We start from the raw sequence: 24,959 nt of genomic DNA, 5'->3' as shown, positions 1-24,959 counted from the left end.
ATACATCTTCTTTTGCCTTAAAGTTAGGTAGGGGATATACATGTACCAATGCTGGATTCATCAATTTTTCCTTTCTAAGAAAACAAATATTCCTGTTTTTTAAACAACAGATATCATGCATATATTATATTGATATTGTATGTACACTTGTATATTTTATCATGTCTTTATGCTAAATATTTGATAGATGTGCATTTTGTAATAAAATACTAATTATGATACTTTGGTACTTTGATTATTTTGCGATGAAATATGTTGCGAAAGCATTACCGTTAAATAAGACATTACCACGACCATTCTGTACACGTTATGACCGTTATCATGGAATTAGATTAGCTAATAAGTCCGTGCCGTTAACGACGAACATTTGAGGATTTCCGTTCAAATGCTAGGCAAAACACAAAAGAGTTCCATTACCGTTTTTCGTAACAGAGTAGCAACCCCTTACTTTGGTTTTGGATATAAAAAAGACCAGATAGTTCAGTTAGTAAAGGAAGCAGTACAATGAAAGGAGGTTCAAAGTTGGAATCCTGGTTTGTTCAACACATTTACACCCAGAACACCGATATTGATTATCTTTGTTTGTTACATCTTTATAATTTCTAACAAGGGTTCGGCAAAATATATTGTTCTTATATTTATTATTTGATATTAATGAATAAGAAGAATAATTAATATTGTTATTTTTATTTGTATTGTGTTTAATTCTTTTACAGAAACACTTTTTCAAAACTATACTCATAACAAGAGAATGTAATTTATTGAAAAGTTTTCAAACTGGTACAGGGATTCTTAAAATCTTCCCATGATCCTTTTTCCGTTTAAAAAGCAGGTGCAAAAATGTGTTCAAAGACAATAGTATTACGATTCTACTCGAAAAGAAATTGTAGAAACGTCAAAATAAGTACAAATACTTCATGAATACGACATGAACATATACGACTGGTTTCCAAATCGTGTTAAACAGAGGTTTGCCGAAGGTTTTGCCATTATTGAAAACAGAAAGAAGAATACACCCACCCTACGCCCGTGGGCATTCAACAATGTTTTCCCTAATTCCTTACGAAACTTATCTCAGAAATAGAGAAAGTGCAGTTTGACTGACTACCACTTTGTAAAGATGACTCTATTAACGTTTTTTGAAGAAATCAAGTCTGTGAACAATAAGGTTTGATTCTTTACTTGAGTTTACTATTTCGGTAATAAGTATGACATTTGTTATCAACATCCTGGTATTGAATGTTCGTGATAGTGTAACCAAGCAATGGACAACGTAAACACGGTCCGGCTCGTTTTCTACCATTTATTCATTGCGGAATATATCCCAAACAAAACCCTGTAAAGGTACAAATACAAGCATAGTTACACACAGTTACACACAGTTACACATAGTTACACACAGTTACACACATGCCGCACTCATACATAGCAAAGGGAAATAACTCTTACTCAAACTATTATATAATTATACCCTATTCTTAAAATTTACTTATTTTTCACATAACATATATTTTATAAATGGTATTTTGTTCCTTTTATAAATTCTGAAATATTTTTTCGACAGAATACATATATCGTTCATTATTGAATATATTTAATAATGATACACCATATGGTAATGTACACTTCTAATTCTCCAGAGATACTCTTCTAGATATATATACATATATCAATTATTTCCAATATATGTCTTCGAAAGACTATTAAAATAAAACCTATAAGCACATACCCTGCATAAATGGCAATAGCTTGCCTGCCGCATCGGCTTTCATTCTCATCTTTTTGAATATGTATCCTATTCGGAATTCTATAAATGAAAGTAATCTAACATTAAAACCCTGGAACAATGGCATTTATCAATAACCTATACGATAGCTATTTTTGAATCTCAATAATATTTTACTAAACCTTATTGACTGGTGACCTTTAATGTCCTTGAAACATCCACATGGCTATTATACATTATATAACCAAAAATACAGCAATTACCTTTAATTTAAAAAAAAAATCATTATTCCTTTTATACCTTACGTTAACTGTATAAAAGTATATTGCTTAAATATACTAGTTACTTTTATATCACTTTTACAAATACCTTTAAAATCCTAAAACTTTAGAACGACTTACCTGTTATGCTTGCGTTACCAGTACAAGTGTACACCTGACTGCCTATTCCCAGGTATTCTCCTGCCCATCCTGATGTTACCATGCGTCATTTTTGACTGGCCAGTCACGGACCTATCACATGTCTTCTTGTCCGTCAGGTGTCATAACATTCACACTTGATTACAGATACAGGTACACACAAACATTAAGGCTGCATTCCCCTTCATGCTCATCTTTATTATTTGTTAGTCCACCAGTAAAAGTATCTAAACCCAAGTACATAGTGATGGTAGATATATACAGGTGGCAGGTGCATGCTTATTCTTATATATTTGCAGATCAGAAGTAACTCAATATATATATATAGATGATAGTTGCTCATACATGTACATGGTGGCAATAGACAGGTGATACATGTTTCTATTACCGTTTGGTTAATGTTCGATATCAAGTTGATATAGATATATATATAGGATCTTACATTCGTGTCCATGTCATATTGATTTCATTAAACTAGTTCAATACTTTGATATAACAATAGCCTTACGTATCTAAATACACTGGTGGTAGACATGGACAGGTAGTAGATATTAACAGGCGGTAGATAGGCGGGATATATGGACTGATGGTAGATATTAGCAGGCGGTATATATGGACTGCTGGTAAGTATAAACAGGTGGTAGATATGGACAAGTCGTAGATATAAACAGGCGGGATATATGAACTGATGGTAGATATTAACAGGCGGTACATATAGACTGGTGGTAGATATAATCATGTAGTTATTAACATGTTGTAGATATAGACAGTTTGTAATTATAGCCAGGTGGTAGGTATAGACAGGTGGTAGATATAGACAGTTTGTAGGTAAAGACAGGTGGTAGATTGAGTCGGTTTGTAATTATAGACATGTGGTAGATATAGACAGTTCGTAGTTAAATACACATGGTAAATATTGACAGGTAGTAGATGAAGACATGTGATAGATATGGACAGGTGCTATATAAAGACAGATTGTAGATGTAGACAGATGGTACATATAGACAGGTGATGTAGACAGGTGATATATATAGACAGGTGGCATATATAGACAGATGGTATATATAGACAGGTTTTAGATATAGACATATGGTAGATATAGACAGATGGTAGATTTAGACAGGTGGTATAGATAAACAGATGGTATATATAGACAGGTGGTATATATAGACAGATGGTAGTTAAAAACAGGTGGTATATATAGACAGATGGTAGATAAAGACAGGTGGTATATATAGACAGGTGGTATATATAGACAGGTGGTATATATAGACAGGTAGTATATATAGACAGGTAGTATATATAGACAGGTGGTATATATAGACAGGTGGTATATAGAGACAGGTGGTAGTTATATACAGGTGGTAGATATAGACAGTGTAAAGGTATAGACAGGTGGTATATATAGACAGATGGTAGATATAGACAGATAGTAGATAAAGACAGGTCGATATATAGACAGGTGGTAGATATAGACAGTTTGTAGTAAAAGACAGATGATAGATATGGACAGTTAGTAGATAAAGACGGGTGATAGATACTGACAGGTACTATATATAATCAGATGGTATATATAGACAGGTGGTATATAGACAGATAGTAGATGTAGACAGGTGGTATATATGGACAGGTGGTAGTTATAAACAGATTGTATATAAAGACAGATGGTATATATACACAGGTGGTATATATAGACAGGTGGTACATACATACAGGTGGTAGATATAGACTGGTGGTATATATAGACAGGTGGTAGATATTGACATGTGTTAGTTATATATAGGTGGTATATATAGACAGTTGGTATATATATAAGTGATATAATAGAGAGTTGGCAGATTTCGACAGGTTGTAGTAATAGGTATGTGATATTATAGATAAATGATATAGGCAAGAGGTAGATATGGACCGGTGGGAAATTTAGACATGTGGTGGATATAGATAGATGATACAATTAACAGTTTGTAGATATAGACATGCTACACTTAAACAAAACAAAGAAAAAAAAATACACACTAGCCGGAACTACTTTTATGGGAATTCCCTTGTCATGCCGAACTGAAAAGTTGCCGGTATTTGCAAAAAATATCAAAGTTTATACAATCTTTAAAAGGAAGGTGTGTGATAAAAGCAAGACCACACACTTGTGTTTTTCTAACGAATCAGAAAGCACTCATTTATTGCGCGGACGTATATTATTCACTCGTGCACTCCGCGCACTTTTGAATATATTCGTTCGCGCAATAAAAACACAAGGGTGTGGTCTTGCATATATATCCAAGGAGTGCTGAGAGGCTTTCACTTTTATACTGGTATAAACCCAAATCGTTTACACGCATTTGTGAAGCCCACTTGGGCATCATAGTAAAGATATATGTACATATCACATGAAGACCACTTGGGCATCATAGTGAAGAGATATGTACATAATAATAATAATAATAATAATAGGTTTTTAACAGCTGGAACAGTCTCAATAAATCTGGCACCAACCTTGAGCTGGAGAGCCATTGTTTGCTGACACTTTGGGGAAAAGACGATTAGTTCCGTCTTTTCCTGATTAAGTTTAAGCATGTTGGCGTTCATCCAGATACTGATATCTGTCAGACAAGCTTCCAGACTTTCTGAGACTGTATTCCAACTGTCCTGTGGTTTTATGACCATGTAAAGTTGTGTGTCATCAGCATAGCAATGATAGCGAAGACTATGGCGACGACAAATTTCTCCAATCGGTTTGGAGTACATACAATATTTTCGTGGTCCTAACACCGACCCTTGAGGAACCCCGAAATCTAGTACTTTGTCATGTGAGGTGGCAGATCCGATGGCGACACACTGTCGTCGTTCACTCAGGTATGACTGTATCCAGCATAGTGCGTTATCAGTCAATCCATAAGAGTATTCCAGACGTTTATAAAGTATGCCATGGTATACATATAACATGAAGCCCACTTGGGCATCAGAGTAAAGAGATATGTACATATCACATGAAGCCCACTAAGGCATCATAGTGAAGAGATATGTACATATAACATGAAGCCCACTTGGGCTTCAGAGTAAAGAGATATGTACATATCACATGAAGCCCACTTAGGAATCATAGTAAAGAGATATGTACATATCACATGAAGCCCACTAAGGCATTATAGTGAAGAGATATGTACATATCACATGAAGCCCACTTGGGCATCAGAGTAAAGGGATATGTACATATCACATGAAGCCCACTTGGGCATCAGAGTAAAGGGATATGTACATATCACATGAAGCCCACTTAGGAATCATAGTAAAGAGATATGTACATAGCACATGAAGCCCATTTAGGCATCATAGTGAAGAGATATGTACATATCAAATGAAGCCCACTTAGGAATCAGAGTAAAGAGATATGTACATAGCACATGAAGCCCTCTTGGGCATCATAGTAAAGAGATATGTACATATCGCATGAAGCCCACTTGGGCATCAGAGTAAAGGGATATGTACATATCACATGAAGCCCACTTAGGAATCATAGTAAAGAGATATGTACATAGCACATGAAGCCCTCTTGGGCATCATAGTAAAGAGATATGTACATATCGCATGAAGCCCGCTTGGGCATCAGAGTAAAGGGATATGTACATATCACATGAAGCCCACTTAGGCTTCATAGTAAAGAGATATGTACATATCACATGAAGCCCACTTGGGCAGCAGAGTAAAGAGATATGTACATATCACATGACGCCCACTTAGGAATCATAGTAGATATGTACATATCACATAAAGCCCACTTAGGCATCATAGTGAAGATATATGTACATATCACATGAAGCCCAATTAGGAATCATAGTAAAGAGATATGTACATATCACATGAAGCCCACTTGGGCATCAGAGTAAAGGGATATGTACATATCACATGAAGCCCACTTAGGCATCATAGTGACGATATATGTACATATCACATGAAGCCCACTTGGGCAGCAGAGTAAAGAGATATGTACATATCACATGACGCCCACTTAGGAATCATAGTAGATATGTACATATCACATGAAGCCCACTTAGGCATCATAGTGAAGAGATATGTACATATCACATGAAGCCCACTTAGGAATCATAGTAAAGAGATATGTACATATCACATGAAGCCCACTTAGGAAGCATAGTAAAGAGATATGTTCATATCACATGAAGCCCACTTAGGCATCATAGTAAAAAGATATGTACATATCACATGAAGCCCACTTAGGCATCATAGTAAAGAGATATGTACATATCACATGAAGCCCACTTAGGAACCATGGTAAAGAGATATGTACATATCACATGAAGCCCACTTAGGCATCATAGTAAAGAGATATGTACATATCACATGAAGCCCACTAAGGCATCATAGTAAAGAGATATGTACATATCACATGTAGCCCACTTAGGAATCATAGTAAAGAGATATGTACATATCACATGAAGCCCACTAAGGCATCGTAGTAAAGAGATATGTACATACCACATGAAGCCCACTAAGGCATAATAGTAAAGAGATATGTACATCTCACATGAAGCCCACTTAGGAACCATGGTAAAGAGATATGTACATATCAAATGAAGCCCACTAAGGCATCATAGTAAAGAGATATGTACATATCACATGAAGCCCACTTAGGTGTCATAGTAAAAAGATATGTACATATCACATGTAGCCCACTTGGGTGTCGTGGTATTGGCATTTTGTTCAGATGTCAGCGAATAGGTGATCAGTCGAGCACAAACGATCTTTAATTGTAAGCACTTGGTCAGAATGTGATGTGTACTGCCTTCTTAATTACCAATCGTTATTACCCGTTCGTACGGGACCTGTTTGTTGACAGTATTGGTCGATGGCCTCGTATTCATTGGACAGTTTTGCTGTCAAAGATCCATAAACTCCAAAAAACAGAATGAAAACAAAACACATTACTGCGAAATGATTTTAGTTGTTTCATTAGTTCTCTTAGTGCCCAGAGACTTTAGCCATGGATATAAAATTCTGTCGGAGTTTTGATTGTTATTGCATCAGTGATATAACTACGCATTTGTGGGAGAAGATACGATTGTTGTTCTATTTTCTTAATTTTTTTCTCAAAGTTAATTAATACTCTTGTTATTAACTTGCTTAAAAAAATAGCACACACGTCAATTCACAGCGTGTGTTACATATCTCGTAGCATCCTATACACTGTGTGAATATACATTGTATACGGGCATCCGTGCCTAACAGAATTAGTTTTGAAAAAATATGTCCTTGTCACATGACTTGTTTTGGATTACTACGAAATATAACACCACTTATATATGAATACAATCTGATATTGCCTAAGCCAGTAGGCGGAACCTTAGCTACATGGTTAGAGATGTAAACATTACGGCCATAAACTGTATCATACTCCTACCACTTGGTGGTACATGGTCTATTTCAGTTAAATTCTTCATAGTCATCATCGTTAAGTGTGTTTACATTATTCGAGAGTACGCAATTTGATATAATATCTTGCATCTGACAGAAAATGACAAAAAAAGTTAGGACGTACGTAATTTTACTAGTGTACTTAATTGGTTATTTTGCTCCGGTTTACACGCACTTTTTAAACAGAATATTTAAGGAATCAAACTGGTTTTTCCAGACTGAACCATGCAGGAAGTAATTCACGCCGATTTGGCCACATATCCAGATAAATTACTCATATAACGCATGTTTTCCTTTCGTCGAAACATACATTAACTGACGGTAAGATTTACATTTTCGTTAACTCATAACCGTGGAATATTTCCATGTAATATTCTATTGGCAGAGTATAACGATGAACATTTGTTTAGCATTGGTCATACAGTTGGAAGTAAACTTAACTTGGTATCTAGTGCACTTCGTAGTGAACAAGGAAGTGCACTTGACAAAACAGTGAAGTGCACTCCAGTTCACCTCAGTGTTAACTCCAGTGCACTACAGTGTTTACCAAAGTTTAAAAGATATTTCAATAATTGTTTATAGTGAAATGGGTTATTTTGTGATATGAAAATTGAAAGTGAAAGGAAAGAATCATTTAACTGAATATTTCATAATATCGAATCAACGATGTACATATTTTTTGTTTTCTGATTATTTTTAATTTCAACTAAACATAAACATGTACAAAGATATTTTGTACACTATCTCTGGTGATTATAGAAAAATTATATAAAGCTAAACTATTTCAGAGAAAAATCAAATCAATTAAGTTTCACAGATAACCTTAAGTTTTGATCATACAGTTACAACTTTACATCAGTGGCAGATTTAAAGATGGCTCCCAGGGCAATGTAACCACCCCCTGATAAATATGTTTCTTTTCAATATGATATCTACCTGTGGTCACATGGGATTCTGCTGGACTGTACGCAATCTTAACACGTTGTGAGAAAGCAGTAAATCCTGTCAATTAATCCAGCCCATTGTCTGTCCAATAAATATGCACAGGTAAACCAGTACATGATAACAGGTAAGATACTGTGGCTGTCCTTTTGTCAGGAAATGACAGCATTGGGCACAATTCTATTTCAAAACAGTGACTGTTTCACACTACCTAATCCCTTAAATGGTTTACAAACTGGGTGTTACATAAATAGTCAACACTAATTGATAACACACCTCAGCATCAATTAATGGGTCACTGAAACATGATAGAGCATTTTGTACCTGTACGTCCAGTGGCCCATATAGCCACAGTGCACAGGTGTAACAATTAAAGAACTGGAAGGTCAATTAGGAAATTAAATTTTGAAAATTTCAAAATAAATTGGGAAGGAATATGAGAAGGTTAAAGTAATGTTAGTACCTTTTTTGAAAACACACTAAAAACTGTTCTTTAAAAAATGACTCATTAGGACTCGGAGCAGTTATCATTTATAGTAAATTTATCATTTTTTTAAAGATAATTACATAATGTATCACTATGGTATTATTTATTCATCAATCATCTACTCTTTGGATAGGTGATCTGACAATACCTGCATATGTGTGTTTATTTTGATTGGATAATACTTTTTTTTATTATTTTTAGACATTTTTTAAAGTTTATTCTTATGTTTAATTACATAGTAGACATGTAGATTAATATATTTTCTTACTAAAAACACAGACTAAGAGAGCATGTAATTCCGTACTAAACTACACACTTCGTAGAATCAATATTATTTGTTTTTAGTGGTTTTTAAGAAAGTCTAAGTTTTCTTGATAACTTGAAAAAAGTGTGACATCCCCCTGAAGAAACATTTCATAGAGATGTTTTTAGGGTCAGGGCCCTCCAACCCTCCGTTTGCAGAGAAAGAGAGAGACATATTTTTTACAGCTGGTGTGTATATTGTGCCTTGTCTCTACCATGAAGGTCAAATTCTAAATATTATTTAATGTAGAATGCATGACATTTTTCAACAGGAGTGTCTAGATTTAATTAATTCATCTGCTAAGTGTTCTCTTTATAAATTTAATTAAACATATTGGATTACAAAATATAAAACAAATTGCTAAAATTCGGTTGTCATCGCATACGTTGAATATTGAAACTGGTAGATTTCATGGTTTAGAGAGAAAAGATAGAGTTTGTATATATTGTAACACTGGCGATATTGAAGACGAACATCATTTTATTATTCTGATTTAAGAAAATATTATCATAAAAAAAACTAGTATGGCAATTTTTTTAGATTTTATGTCAAAAAGAAATAATAAAGAACTGTCTAATTTAGCCAAATATCTGGACCAATGTCAAAAAAGGAGATGCCATACTGTTTAAGATTAAAGGAATCACTCTCTACACTTTCTCTGTAATTTTATCGTATATGCATGGTCGGAAGGTTGTATTCTCCGTTTATATATACATATACTGTATAATTCGCACTGTATATATATATATGCACTGTACTGATAAAACGCAAGGTTTAAGATAATAAAGAATGAATGAATGACCCCCGCCCTCATTCCTTCTATTCAGATTTTGCCCCTAGGTTCTGATCAGAGGTAAATGTAATTTGACATCAAACCCTATACCTTGTGTAATACACACATCCTCAGGGCATTCCAACCCCAGTTTCTCTTGTGCTAGCTACAGGGGTTCAGACAGGTTTGATGATGTACCTGTAGAAAGGTCAATTTGGATACCTACATATTTAATTGTTTCTAGATAAATGTTTTGTTGGAATTCAGATCTGCATTCATGTAACTATAGTACATTGTTACCATCATGAATAAGACAATTTATATATTTATAGTAATTTTTTTCTTATTGACAGTACATGTACGTAGTTACCTACTTACCTAGCTTTCCAATATTGTTTTTCAATATGAACATACAGAAAAAGTCTCACTATCATGTTCGAATATTATAATGATAGATTTGTATATCTAATGTAGACGTAATACTGTCACAACTATAAAGGTACTTCAATGGTGATTATGTCTTTCAGATAAAGTATTATCAACTTTAAACCACCAATAAATGTATCTATACATGTGCCATAGATCCAAGTCTTCCATGTGGTAAAATGTTAATAGGTCATCACGCTTTATAGTCATTATGCTATTTTCATGAAAGGACACTTCTTAAATCATTGTAAGTAAATGTACATGTTTATTGAATAGACGGGAGGGAGAAAATTGTAGTATGTATAAACTGATGAAAAGGCCAGACATACTATGATAAAGAAAAAAAAAATACCTTGTGAACTGTAGTTAACTCGAGTGCACATTGATGTGAACTCCAGTTTAATCAGTGTTAACTCCAGTGCACAAGCTAGTGAACTAGAGTTCACTTTCCTTGTTAACTCTAGTGCACTAGGCTACCAAGTTAGGTTTGCTCCCAACTGTATATCAAAATATGTGAACCATGTGTATAAAACAAAGTAATACTACAAACTCGTCCAGTAGAAAAAAATGAAATGAATCACATTTTGAGGTCAGGGGGATACGTTTATAACTTCTTTGCAAGCCTGGTGTACGGGGTGTTTGTATTATTCGTTCCTAGCGGGGCCAGGAGTAATAAATAAAAGACTGTAATAGTTTATTGTGCGGACGAATATAATTTCACATAGTACTTGTTTGTATGAATACGTCTGTGTTGCAAGTGATTTTTAATTATGATATTATATATTATAATTGTATTTATTAACTACCAATATATGTTATCCATAAGCATGTCCAAAAATTATTCAAATCAATAATTTTATTCCAAAAAAAACAAAATGGCCAAAATGACGTCCACTATGGAATAACGGCGCAAAATTTCAATATGGAGTAAAACAAAAGCCCAAAAATATATCAGACTTGGTCCAGACTGCGTTACTCATCGACTTAAGTGTAAATATTTTATAATTACTGTTGAATTCCATTAGAATAAGCGTGTTGATCAAGTTTGTGTTACATCCTGTTTATTTCTACCTAAGTTGTTGTCTCATCAAATCCTCTTGTTCAGACAAATCTGGATACATACAACTTTTTGTGTGTTTTGTTCTGATCTTTTAGCATCAAAAACTTAATCATATTACCTTTGCACTTAAATAACCAGAGTGTAAGGTAAATACATAAACTTCCTGACATCAACGCAGTAAGTTTATCTGTAGCACTTCATTTTGTAGTAACGAAACATAACAAGAAACGAGGAAGTGTTTATTTCCCGCGTACACCTGTATTTCCCTGAGTATTTAGGTCAGGCCTTATTCATTTCGTCAAAAAAATAATTTCTTTATCTCCGGTTGAGATACCTCTGATCTTTGTATTGAATATCAAGCATTGCATCAGAAAGGTTTTTTTTCGAGCATTCAAATCCAAACAGAGAAATTCTGTGTACTACATTACAGTTTTCCTTTAAAGGGAAACATAATTGGTCAACAGCACGATATAGTGTCAAACGATATCTTCACGATTACACCTGTGTACTTGTTCAAACAATAAATACGGGATATACGTATACGTGACTTGCCTGATATTGTAAAATGAGATATAATGAAAACCCCAGCGAAACAAAATGATCGTGTGTTTATATGTTGGTGTATATACGCTTAAACATCTTAGCTATCTTATAATACACAGCGAGTCTGGTAACGCTTTTATCCCTATGTAGCGTTAGTAGACTCTACGATGCATTGATATGGACGGCTGCATTTTGGTATAAAATGGTGAAAGGGTTAACATCTGTTTACATTGTTTTCCGTGTAGAGAACATTTAAGGTGGTGATTTAAAACGGAGGTATTATGACAATAATTTACCTACATTAAGTTATACCTAATAAGGAACACAGTATTACATGTATACAGGTGATAGAATATTGGGGTCTATTTTTTCAAAAGATGATTCGTTTTATCACCCTTTAACGACATTGTATAGCCTCTAATAACTTGATCAAAATGCAATTAAATTCTACATTGCTAAAATATTTGTGACCTGGAGAGTTTTAACTTCGTTCATGAATGTGTTTTAATGATACACGAAAAACATAAAATAAAAAATAAACAAGTTAGGCTATAATGCTTTTTCGTATTTTTGAATTCTGAGTTGGATATTAATAAAACTATCTTCCACCGAACTTAAGTTTATGGGGCAATATCTCACTGAAGTTTTTTATTCTTATTTAATTGTGCTTTTTTGCAATTTTGAAGGTTACGTGGTAGCGGAACTTCCAATAATTAGTATATATTTACATTATTTTGTTTCTGACTAATCGGTCACAAACTATAAGTCGATAACACTGAGAATCACTTAAGAGCGAAAAAATCAATTCTACGACTTAATCTACCTTATTATACCAGTAAACTTCAATTAGCATTGAATTTTACAAAACACAATCTAAATCATAAATTCATGACCGAACTTAATGACGTACCAGCTAAATAATCTATGAATGGCTAACTTAATGATGTACAATCTAAATCATATTTGCATTGCCCAAATTACGGAAACACTCTCTAAATTAGCGAAGCACCATTTAAATTTAAAAACCATATCCAAGTTATCGGGACATGGACCAGTTTTCAGGAACAACAACCAATTTTCAGGGACAACAACCAATTTTCAGGAACATAACAATTCAATAAGATTGTGCCTTTGTTCCCGAAAACTGGTCGTTGGCCCCCGAAAATTAAGTCGTTGTCCCGCTCACTCGCACAGCGGTATTCCCTTTGATGTAGCCGCGCTCCGGCGAAGCCCGTACAGGTGAGGCAGTCTATAGTCCCTGCCTTGCTGGCCGTGTTGTCGGTATAGCTATGCAAAGACGGTCGCTCTAATTCCGTAATCAAAACGATATAATAACACAGGTCGATAGTACACTTATATTTACTTCGAATGAAATAAATAAAGACCAAGGAAATAATGCTTATTTTGTACTACGGCCAGGGTTAGGATCGAAATGAACGACCATTTGAGAATAATGCATAACTTTTACCGTATTGCTGAACTGGTGCTTTGATACATCACTCCAGGGACACATGAAGCCAGTATATACGTCTCTGATCACTCATATAATAATCAAAGACACAATATGAACTCTCAATATTAACGATATTTAATGACGAACGATAAGTACGTCCCGATGTCGTATACAACTTATATTACGTAAACTATATCCCCCGGCTCCGTTCGGTCCGAGGTACTAGTTGTCCAGTATTTATTGATTAACTCGTGCAAATGATGAACCGATTGTGTAAATGTTCATAAACGAACCACTGTATATATATATATATGTTAAGACAGTTTACGTTCCTATTTTGCTTTATATACCTTTCAATCGTTTTTAATGTTGTTAATAGTTTTGTGGTTTATATAATCCTCTTAGTAAGGAGATTCCCGATCACCTGTCCTCTCAGCTTTTAATTTCTATTGTATTTAACAAAAATGTATTTTATTCATATTTGGTTTTTTTAATCATAACTTATATAATTGTAATTAAATGGAACTTTATCTTCCCTGTACTGTCGTAAGAATATCCCTTCTGAGTACATGTTTCATGTTATAATATTTAAGGTTTAACTTTCTATTTAGTTTAGGTTATCGGGTGATAAATAATCGGCGAAGCCGATAAAGAAGAAATAATTTACCCGGGTTCCATTGTAGTTATCACCCGATAACCTAAACTGAATAGAAAGTTAATCCTTATATAGCCTTTTTCTTAACATAAAACGCGTCCATTTATGTCATCAAAGTAAACGTATATAAATGAACACACAATCCAGCCGTCCTGTCAGTCAACAACGTGACGTCATCGGAATGTATGAATTTCAACAATGTATGTTTACATTTCAACAATGTATTTTTTGCATGAATACACTAATGAGTTAGGTATCCGAGGTACTCTTGTTAACTTCCTAAAACAGCAATGTAAACTCCCGGGTTGTTGAAACTTCGAGTGATAATGACAATGATCTCCACAAAGGCTTTCATTAGAAAAAATACCATTTAAGTTACGTTTATGTGTTTAAAGTGAACGAAATTTCGAAATATCTTGTTTCTTTATTCATTTAAAGCGAACTTAACCATTTCAGAAAGATAATGTGCATCCGTATGTCAGTTATCAAAACTGTATAAAATAAAATGAGAAAAAAAATAGAGCGTTATTCTTAACCAGAGACGTTATATTACAATATATACGACTTTGTGTATAGTCTAAACAGGTGCTCTCGTCTAACGAACCTGTGATTACTAAAATTTAGAACCTATGAAACTTCTTATCTAAAAGGTAAAGCGTGATCCGGTTGTTAAATATATGAATTATCAGAATTAATATTGAATATTGTATTACCTGTCTTCAGACAGAGACATATAAAGCCGTAAGTAGTATATACGTTTCCGCTTCAGGTCAACCATGACAATCAGAATAATATATAAACTAAAGGTATTTTGTTTTGGTTTCCTTTCTATCATAACAAGATACCTTCTCTGTATTAACGTAATATATTAGGTATCAGTACATTTCACTCATAGTTCCAGTAGTATTAGTAATCATTATCAAATACATATAAAGATAAAATATATTGCCGTGTGAATGATGTAATTGATATACAATATGTGTTAAGATAAGTTCTGTGCACTGATCTTACACGAAAATGGCACCGTTTCATTGGTTGATATACCTGTCAATCACGCGCGGTAGAGAGGTGGGCCCTCGCGGTGATTGGTTGATGTTCTTGTCGATGCTCCGCTGTTGTTTCATTGACAAGAATATCACGGGCCGTAATTCTCGTCACATTCTGGTGCATGTAGTCGCAGTGACATTTGGTATTTCTTTTTCTGTTTCCTGTTGTACAATATATTTAAACTTGAAAGTGACATTCGTTCTGAATTCCGTTCTGAATTCTTTTTTAATTGGTGCAAGCATCCCATGCATACAATTTTATTATGAGAAAGTAGGTTTACTTTGTTTGTAATGTATAATCGTGCACAGAAACCTTACATGTGGATGTACATTGTATTGGACATGTATGTTGAAATTGTAGGTGTATAAATATAGCTGTTGGTCTGTATGAACTTTCTAACTAAGCATTGAAGGATAATTAAATGTAATCACTATGTGTAAGCGTCAAGGAAAAATCATTAAACTAAGGAACTGTGACAATGTATTATGAGAATTATCGGTGTTCATGTTAAAATATAATAGACAAAAGCAAATATTTATTTATAGGACTGTTTTGCTATTGCTAATACTGAAATACTTTTTTCCTGCTAACACAATGTTCAAATACTAAAGTGACATTTGTACTGAATTCGTTTTACTTAGCGCAGGCAGCCTGGTCCTCGCATAAAATGTTAGTGAAAAAGTGGGTTGACTTGGTATGTAATGTATAAAAAGCTGTATTTGACAAGAGGGTATAATTGTACAAGTATGTGCAAAATGTTGTTGAATGTATAGGTAAGTGGTTGTTATGAAAAAAACATGTTGATATGATTGATTGTACATACGTGTGCATGTTTATATGTTTGCAGGTAGGTTGGCCCAGTTAATTATTTCTTTAACAAAGGAAAAATCTTGTTATTTCATTATCTGATTAAGTAACCAGCAACCGACCGTGGAGAAGTTGATTTGTACTTTAATTTTTAAATCATAGTATACTGTAAAAGCATATATTTACGTTGGTGGTTAAATTTCGTTGTTTTGGATTTGGGACAAGTTCGTGGGGAAAATATTTCGTGAAATCAATATTTTCAAACCCAGTTATTTTATGTTTGACACCTGGACAATAAGACTTACCGTACATCGCCCGAGGTGATCACCCATCCACTCCAGGTGAAATTTTCACACCTCGCTTCACCCCAGTCAGTGGAAAACAATAGATCGACCATCGCCCGATGGTCACCGTACTGCTTGCGAGGTTCAGGTAAGACCCGGCGAGATAAACTCACACTATGGGTATCGGTCAAATCCGTCATGCTCTATAATTTACATACAAAGAGCGATGTAACAAACGCTTGATTGACGCGCTATAGTTATAAGTGTTTAACTCTGTGTCTGTGACGATAAGTACACCGTTTATCATGACCTGTGTCTAAATGTAAATACAGCATGGTTTGTAATTAAAGTAATAGTTTATTTCATATTTTCGCTAATTTCTATTTCGTGCGATTAAAATTTCGTTGGGATTATATTTCATGGTTTTCTTTAAACCACGAAATAAACGAAATTAAATCCCCAACGAAATATTATGCTTTTACAGTAATCTGTATTTAACGTTGAAATAGTGTCTCATAGGTCAACTTGGCCGGATAATTAATTCTATCAATTTTGTTTCAACTAGAAACTTTAAATTGTGAATGGATATGTGACTCTTTAATAAAATAAATTATTATTATAAGGGTTAATATATATCACAAGACATCCAATCGACATTAGCCTATAATTGGATGACAACACGTAATCACCTTTTGTCATGCTGTGTACACAAACGCCAATCATGTCGTCGTTGAACAGCACTACTACGTGACCAGTTTCTGTGCAGGATTATATATATTGCAAAGTTACTGTACCGTTACAGTCCAAATATACGGAAATGTATCAGTGAAAAATGTTAACAAATAACTTCAACGTTGGTGTCTTCTGTGTTTGAGTGTCAAAAAAACGTATAGCATATTTTCGGTATTACCGTTTAATGACAAATTGACTACACTGTGTCGTCCTTATGTTAGGTCGACAATTCAAATAAACAACAAAATACCGACAGTTACACATTGAATATCATTATACAATACAGTACTTATTGATGCGATGCTAAGTTATATCGAGGACTTAGATAATCTGAGTCCGTGATTATATTTATCTCGAAAATATAATTGAATTATGAAGGTTAAACTTTTTCTCTCCATATACATGTAATATACACAAGTTATAATTTAACATCTTGGTTCAATAATGTAAAGCAACTCGATCCACTCCTTTAGCCGGCTTAGTTTTAAAATTTGGGTACAGGTACATCACACTAAACACACCGTGTCCAGTGCTTGATTGATAGGTTTTGCGTCCGCTTCACTACCGAGTAGTTTGGATAATCACAGGTAAAATATACAGGTGTGAAACCACGTGATTATGTGGCTTTTCAAAGCAATAAACTGAATTGAATTGGATTACCAGGTACAGTTTTCTTACCTGTGGGTCTTACCTGGGAATCTCCAATTAACTCATTACAGCATAATTATGACAGTGGTAATACAGAACTTGTGTGGTGTTTGATCACACCTCTAACCCCCTTAGAGCACAGGTCTGTTATTTCAACCGGCAGGTGTGATATGCTTGAATCTACCTGAAACTATGCTTTACCTGTGACTACATGTGCCATTGTAATTATCCATGTATACAGCTAATAATGTTTAAATATCATATCAGCATGGTAATAATGTAATGTGATCGCACTGCCAAAGTATTATAAAACATTTCTAATTTACATTTATATCATGGCAGCACCCCTACCTCTACAAAATTATAGAAACAACCTATATACTGAAAATATTCCGTTATCATAATTCTAATCAAAGACGAATAAAACCAGTATATACGTACGTATCCGCTATAATTTTGTTTATGATACATTGTATCTTATTAAACATTATTAATTCAATTCAGGTTATTGCATTGGATATCCACATAATCACGTGGTTTTCACACCTGTACATCTTACCAGTGATTGACCGAACTACTCGGTAGTGAAGCGGACGCAAAACCTATCAATCAAGCACTGGACACAGGTGTGTTTAGTATTTTGTACCTGTCGCAAATTTCACACCTAAGCCGGCTCAAGGAGTGGATCGAGATGCTTTTCATTATTGAACAAAGATGTTTAATTATATCTAAGTCCGTGGCATTACACATCAATAAGTACTGTATTGAATAATATCAAATGTGTAACTGTCGGTATTTTGTTGTTTATTTGAATTTTCGACCTAACATAAGGACGACACAGTGTCGTCGATTTGTCATTAAACGGTAATACCGAAAATATGCTATACGTTTTATTGACATTCAAACACAGAAGACACCAACGTTGAAGTTATTTTGTAAATATTTTTACTGATACATTTCCGTATATTTGGACCGTAGCGGTACAGTAACTTTGCAATATATATAATCCGGCACAGAAACAGATCACGTAGTAGTGCTGTTCAACGACGACATGACTGGCGGTTGTGTACACAGCATGCACCAGAGTGTGACGAGAATTACGGCCCGTGATATTCTTGTCAATCAAACAACAGCGGAGCATCGACAAGAACATCAACCAATCATCGCGAGGGCCCACCTCTCTACCGCGCGTGATTGACAGGTATATCAACCAATGAAACGGTGCCATTTTCGTGTAAGATCAGTGCACAGAACTTATCTTAACACCTACTGTATATCAATTACATCATTCACACGGCAATATATTTTATCTATATATGTATATGATAATGATTACTAATACTACTGGAACTATGAGTAAAATGTACTGATACCTAACATATTACGTTAATACAGAGAAGGTCTCTGGTTATGATATAAAGGAAACCAAAACAAAATACCTTTAGTTTATATATTATTCTGATTGTCATGGTTGACCTGAAGCGGAAACGTATATACTACTTACGGCTTTATATGTCTCTGTCTGAAGACAGGTAATACAATATTCAATATTAATTCTGATAATTCATATATTTAACAACCGGATCACGCTTAGCCTTTTATATAAGAAGTTTCATAGGTTCTAAATTTTAGTAATCACAGGTTCGTTAGACGAGAGCAACTGTTTAGACTATACACCAAAGTCGTATATATTGTAATATAACGTCTCTGGTTAAGAATAATGCTCTATTTTTTTTCTCTCTTTACTTTATACAGTTTTGATAACTGACATACGGATGCACATTATCTTTCTGAAATGGTTAAGTTCGCTTTAAATGAATAAAGAAACAAGATATTTCGAAAATTTCGTTCACTTTAAACACATAAGTGTACGTAACTTAAATGGTATTTTTTCTAATGAAAGCCTTTGTGGAGATCATTGTCATTATCACTCGAAGTTTCAACAACCCGGGAGCTTACATTGCTGTTTTAGGAAGTTAACAGGAGTACCTCGGATACCAGATGTGTAACTCATTAGTGTATTCATGCAAAAGATACATTGTTGAAATGTAAATATACATTGTTGAAATTCATACATTCCGATGACGTCACGTTGTTGACTGACAGGACGGCTGGATTGTGTGTTCATTTACATACGTTTACTTTGATGACATAAATGGACGCGTTTTATGTAAAGAAAAAGGCTATAAATATAAGGATTAACTTTCTATTCAATTTAGGTTATCGGGTGATAACTACAATGGAACCCGGGTAAATTATTTTTTCTTTATCACCCGATAACCTAAACTAAATAGAAAGTTCAACCTTAAATATTATAACATGAAACATTAAATCAGAAGGGATATTCTTACGACAGTACAGGAAAGATAAAGTTCCATTTAATTGAAATTATATCAGTAATGATTAAAAAAACACCAAAATATGAATAAAATACATTTATGTTAAATACAATAGAAATTAAAAGCTGAGAGGACAGGTGATCGGGAATCTCCTTACTAAGAGGATTATATAAATCACAAAACTATTAACAACATAAAAAACGATTGAAAGGTATATGAAGCAAAATAGGAACGTAAACTGTCTTAACATATATATATATATACAGTGGTTCGTTTATGAACATTTACCTCGGACCGAACGGAGCCGGGGGATATAGTTTACGTAATATAAGTTGTATACGACATCGGGACGTACTTATCATTCGTCATTAAATATCGTTAATATTGAGAGTTCATATTGTGTCTTTGATTATTATATGAGTGATCAGAGACGTATATACTGGCTTCATGTGTCCCTGGAGTGATGTATCAAAGCACCAGTTCAGCAATACGGTAAAAGTTATGCATTATTCTCAAATGGTCGTTCATTTCGATCCTAACCCTGGCCGTAGTACAAAATAAGCATTATTTCCTTGGTCTTTATTTATTTCATTCGAAGTAAATATAAGTGTACTATCGACCTGTGTTATTATATCGTTTTGATTACGGAATTAGAGCAACCGTCGTTGCATAGCTATACCGACAACACGGCCAGCAAGGCAGGGACTATAGACTGCCTCACCTGTACGGGCTTCGCCGGAGCGCGGCTACATCAAAGGGAATACCGCTGTGCGAGTGAGCGGGACAACGACTTAATTTTCGGGGGCCAACGACCAGTTTTCGGGAACAAAGGCACAATCTTATTGAATTGTTATGTTCCTGAAAATTGGTTGTTGTCCCTGAAAATTGGTTGTTGTTCCTGAAAACTGGTCCATGTCCCGACAACTTGGATATGGTTTTTAAATTTAAATGGTGCTCCGCTAATTTGGAGAGTGTTTCCGTAATTTGGGCCATGCAAATATGATTTAGATTGTACATCATTACGTTAGCATGCATAGATTATTTAGCTGGTACGTCATTAAGTTCGGTCATGAATTTATGATTTAGATTGTGTTTTGTAAAATTCAATGCTAATTGAAGTTTACTGGTATAATAAGGTAGATTAAGTCGTAGAATTGATTTTTTCGCTCTTAAGTGATTCTCAGTGTAAATTGATTATGAAATTGAATAATCTATTGAAATACTGTATGAGAAAAAATGCACAGTGTGTTTATTCTTATCATCATTTGCATATGTTCATTGGTATTTTATTTCAGGCGCAAAGAAAATGAACGTAAAGGCTATGGGTGTATTGGAAATATGTTCTGGTGAGTATGTAAATCACGAAAATATAAATAAATGACACTATCTAAACGATGCAGTGGTGTCTGTGTATGACGTTTATATATATTTAAATACATGGCATTCATTGAACCTTCGGTTTAAATTTTATCAAAGTTACATATTTAGATATCAGCCAGGCCATTCAAGAGACTTTCCTATTAGCACATAAATCACCAATGATAATTATTCAATTGTCATATTTTTGTTTTAATGAACTAACATTCTGTGTGTCTTAGTTGTAAAATCAATATTTTATAATTATATTCACATTTGATATGCATCATTTTTGCAAATAAAAAGATTACTAGCAATCTCATATATTTTTTTTATATTTTTAGGATGATTTTTTTCGGTCAAATGTAACGAATACAATTACCAACGACGAAATACGTTGTACCTGTATGACTTTATAATAAGCCGCTACTTATTTAAATTTTCAGCAAGTAATCCCGGACTTATTTTCGAAGCCGGCTTATTTTCAAGGTAGTCTTATTTTCGAAGTAATTTAAACAGCTAGACATCAGTGGTGGCTAATTTGCATGTCCTTTTTTTGGCAGGAACCAAAAAATATAAAACAGGTTTGATTAGGCTAAGGAGAAAATGTGGCTCTAACCTAAAAAAAGCATAACTTTAAATTCCGCGGTATTTCTAAAGATAGCTTATTTTCGAGATATGTTTGACTGCAAGGTATCCTTTGCTTATATTCAAAACAAGATTATCATCGAGATTTCAGAATTTGTTCAAAACCCACATCCGAAAGAAAAGGGCAACTATTGAAGTCAGCGAAAAAACAAAACAATCAGAACTGCATGTTTATAATCTAAGATACCACGACCTTCGTACGGTAACCCCATGGTAGTCAGTCGTTTGCCGCTTCCTGCGGAATTAAGATATGTATGTCTGTTAATAATTTACCATTTTATAAGACTGCAGAATATTTAATGAAAACATCATGCAAAGATCAAAATCGTTTTCAAAACATGTTGAAATAGACCTGTGAAAATAAACGTTGCACGTTAATTAACCTACCAAAAGCATGATATTTACACTGTGATATGTGAACCTGTACACGGAAAGAGATCTGCATTTTGCATTTGAAGAACAAATAATTGCATATACTATACTTATTAATCGACCTTTGAACGTATTACGACATAGTAAGTTGTCTGGGAAGTAGATTATGATGGTTTTGACCGATATGCAACAGTAGCGTTAATAAAGATAAATTCTAGTGGTTCATTTAAATAACATTTCTATATCATCGGTCCAATTTAATACATTTTTAAATTAATGCAAGTTTAAAATTAGTGCAAAAAATGAAATTATATGCTGATTTGTTTCAAACATTGTATGTATGCACAGTAAGTTCATGATGAAAAGTCGTTGTCGTATTGAATATGTGGACTAACTTTACCACATTCATATATACCTTGAATGAAACACTAACGTGAAATACTTAAAAACTTATCGTTCAATGTTTATTTTCAGGGATAGTTTTGCTGTTTGCGTGTTTCAAAGGAGAACATGTAGAAGGTCGTTTTATCGAAGGGAATAAATCTGGTCAAATAATAATCAACGAAACGAAATTTGTAATTCTGACATCAAATGCTTTTTACAGTTGCAAGGAAGAGGCTATGTGTCGTTCCCATCGCTCCAATGACACTCGTCTTGTCGCTGACTGTTCGAATCTTAACAACGATTATGTTTTAGGGATTCATCACGACAATGCTGTATTTCAAATGACAGGGAACAGGATGAGCAGAATTTCAACTGATATGTCATACAGGATTAGTTTAGAATATCTTGAACTTTCGTTGAGTCAGATTAACACAATTAAACCGAATCAGACGTACCAGACTGGTCTTTTAAGAACTTATCTAGAATCTTCCGATATGGATTGCTCGTGTGAGGAATACGAGTCCCTGAAGTGGTTTGACGAAGATAACAAATCAACCACCATGGATTTGTTACATGCATATAGGTGCATTTTCTCAAACAAAACTGAAATGCTTTTTTCAAGCTTTGACAAAAGCAAAATGGAAACAAGGAAGCCCTGTGATAATAATAACATTACGATATCAATGTCTGTGCCAGTGATTATGTTTTTTATTTCCCTGGTCACTTCTTGTATTGTCTACCGCTACAGATGGAAGTTACGTTACCTGTTCTACAAGGCCAGGGCAAAATACAGGAGACACACACGAATCACTAATGCAGAAGACGACGATGATTACACATATGATGCATTTATATTATATTGTTCGGAGAATCATCAATTCGTTCGAAAAGAAGTATTATCACAACTGGAAGATAGCAGTGGGTTACAATTGTGTGTTAATGTCCGGGATTTCATTATTGGACTGAGCCTAGCCCAGAATATAACCAACGCTGTTAAAAAAAGTCGAAAAATTGTGGTTTTATTGTCTCGAAGTTATCTTGATTCATGTGAATGTATGATCGAATTTACCATGGCTCGAATGGAGAGTATCTATGCAAGGGGTGATGATTCCGTTCTGTTTCTTGTGTTTTATGAGGATATTTCGGACAAGGACTTACCTTTACAAATGTTGGGCTTAATAGAGTGTAAATCCTATATGGAATATCCACACAATGACGCACAGGGCAAGGTGGCATTTTGGGACCAACTGGCGACATCGATTTCTAAATAATCGCAAGCTGCAATTGTGTATCAAAGTAGTGCATTTACCATCATGCAGATTATTACGGATTAATCTAGTAAATATAGAAGTATTTGATCATTATCTTCATAACTGTAAAATATCCAAATTTCCTGTTGTACTATTTCAAAGAAAAAGTATTTCTACCTGTCTGACCAACGTTTTGTTCAGGGATTTCCTTCTACTAGCGCATGCGCATAGCACATCATTTCTATGTAAACAAAATGGCTGGCCGTGTGAAGTAAGCGAAAGAAAAGTGTTGTACCGTGTCAGCTACGAAACGAAAAGTTGACAAATGGTCAAAAGATAGCACAAGAAGTACGTTACGGAATCATTATTGCAGGTGGGCAGTATTCAAAGGAGAAAATAACTGTAGAACGGCGCATGTATTCTTCCGGATAGCCGGTTAAGCTGAAATGGAATCGACAGAAATGCTAGCGCTGTTTATGTTATGAATATTATCTAAAACTATTAAGCTCGCTAGTATCTTTGTCTGAGTTTGAACACAGATGTACTTAGTTTAATATGTTAATGGGCATGTATTGGAGAGAGTTTACTTTGTGTTTCTATAATTATACAGTGGTTTATGCGAAAGGAAGTGACTGGTTAGTTTGATTTTTCCATGAGGCCCTCCAAGGGATAACTGTTGTGATGGCCCACGGCGTATTTTCTGGGTCAACGAGATACGTGTTATCGAAGTCCGTGGATTTACATAATTTATAATATTACCGGGTTCAATAAAATGGTATGATTTAATTACATTGCTGAATTAAACGATTATTTTTGTTTTTACATGCAAGATTTAAATTAGTACTAATATGAATACCCGGCCTCCTCTGCCCCGG

The 24,959-nt window shown here is 34.3% G+C and overlaps 1 protein-coding gene across 3 annotated transcripts in view; it reads left to right on the top strand.

The window, feature by feature from the left end:
- LOC110447796 (toll-like receptor 4) overlaps positions 1-24,314 on the top strand; it is a 42,319-nt gene extending 18,005 nt beyond the window's left edge. Inside the window, exons 1-3 of one of the 3 annotated variants that reach the window (XM_021493716.1) lie at positions 7,510-7,896; positions 21,370-21,420; positions 22,925-24,314. In XM_021493716.1, the coding sequence (XP_021349391.1) occupies positions 21,381-21,420; positions 22,925-24,105 (1,221 nt within the window). In that variant the 5' untranslated portion in view covers positions 7,510-7,896; positions 21,370-21,380 and the 3' untranslated portion in view covers positions 24,106-24,314. Of the gene's footprint in view, positions 1-7,509; positions 7,897-21,369; positions 21,421-22,924 lie in introns of those variants that run through there. The other 2 variants (XM_021493715.1, XM_021493717.1) reach the window with 2 other exon arrangements.
- Positions 24,315-24,959: the final 645 nt, after the last annotated feature.

The sequence above is a fragment of the Mizuhopecten yessoensis genome, unplaced genomic scaffold, assembly GCF_002113885.1.
Source record: "Mizuhopecten yessoensis strain PY_sf001 unplaced genomic scaffold, ASM211388v2 scaffold3621, whole genome shotgun sequence".
Classification (NCBI taxonomy): domain Eukaryota; kingdom Metazoa; phylum Mollusca; class Bivalvia; order Pectinida; family Pectinidae; genus Mizuhopecten; species Mizuhopecten yessoensis.
This window is presented reverse-complemented; position numbering and strand designations above follow the sequence as displayed.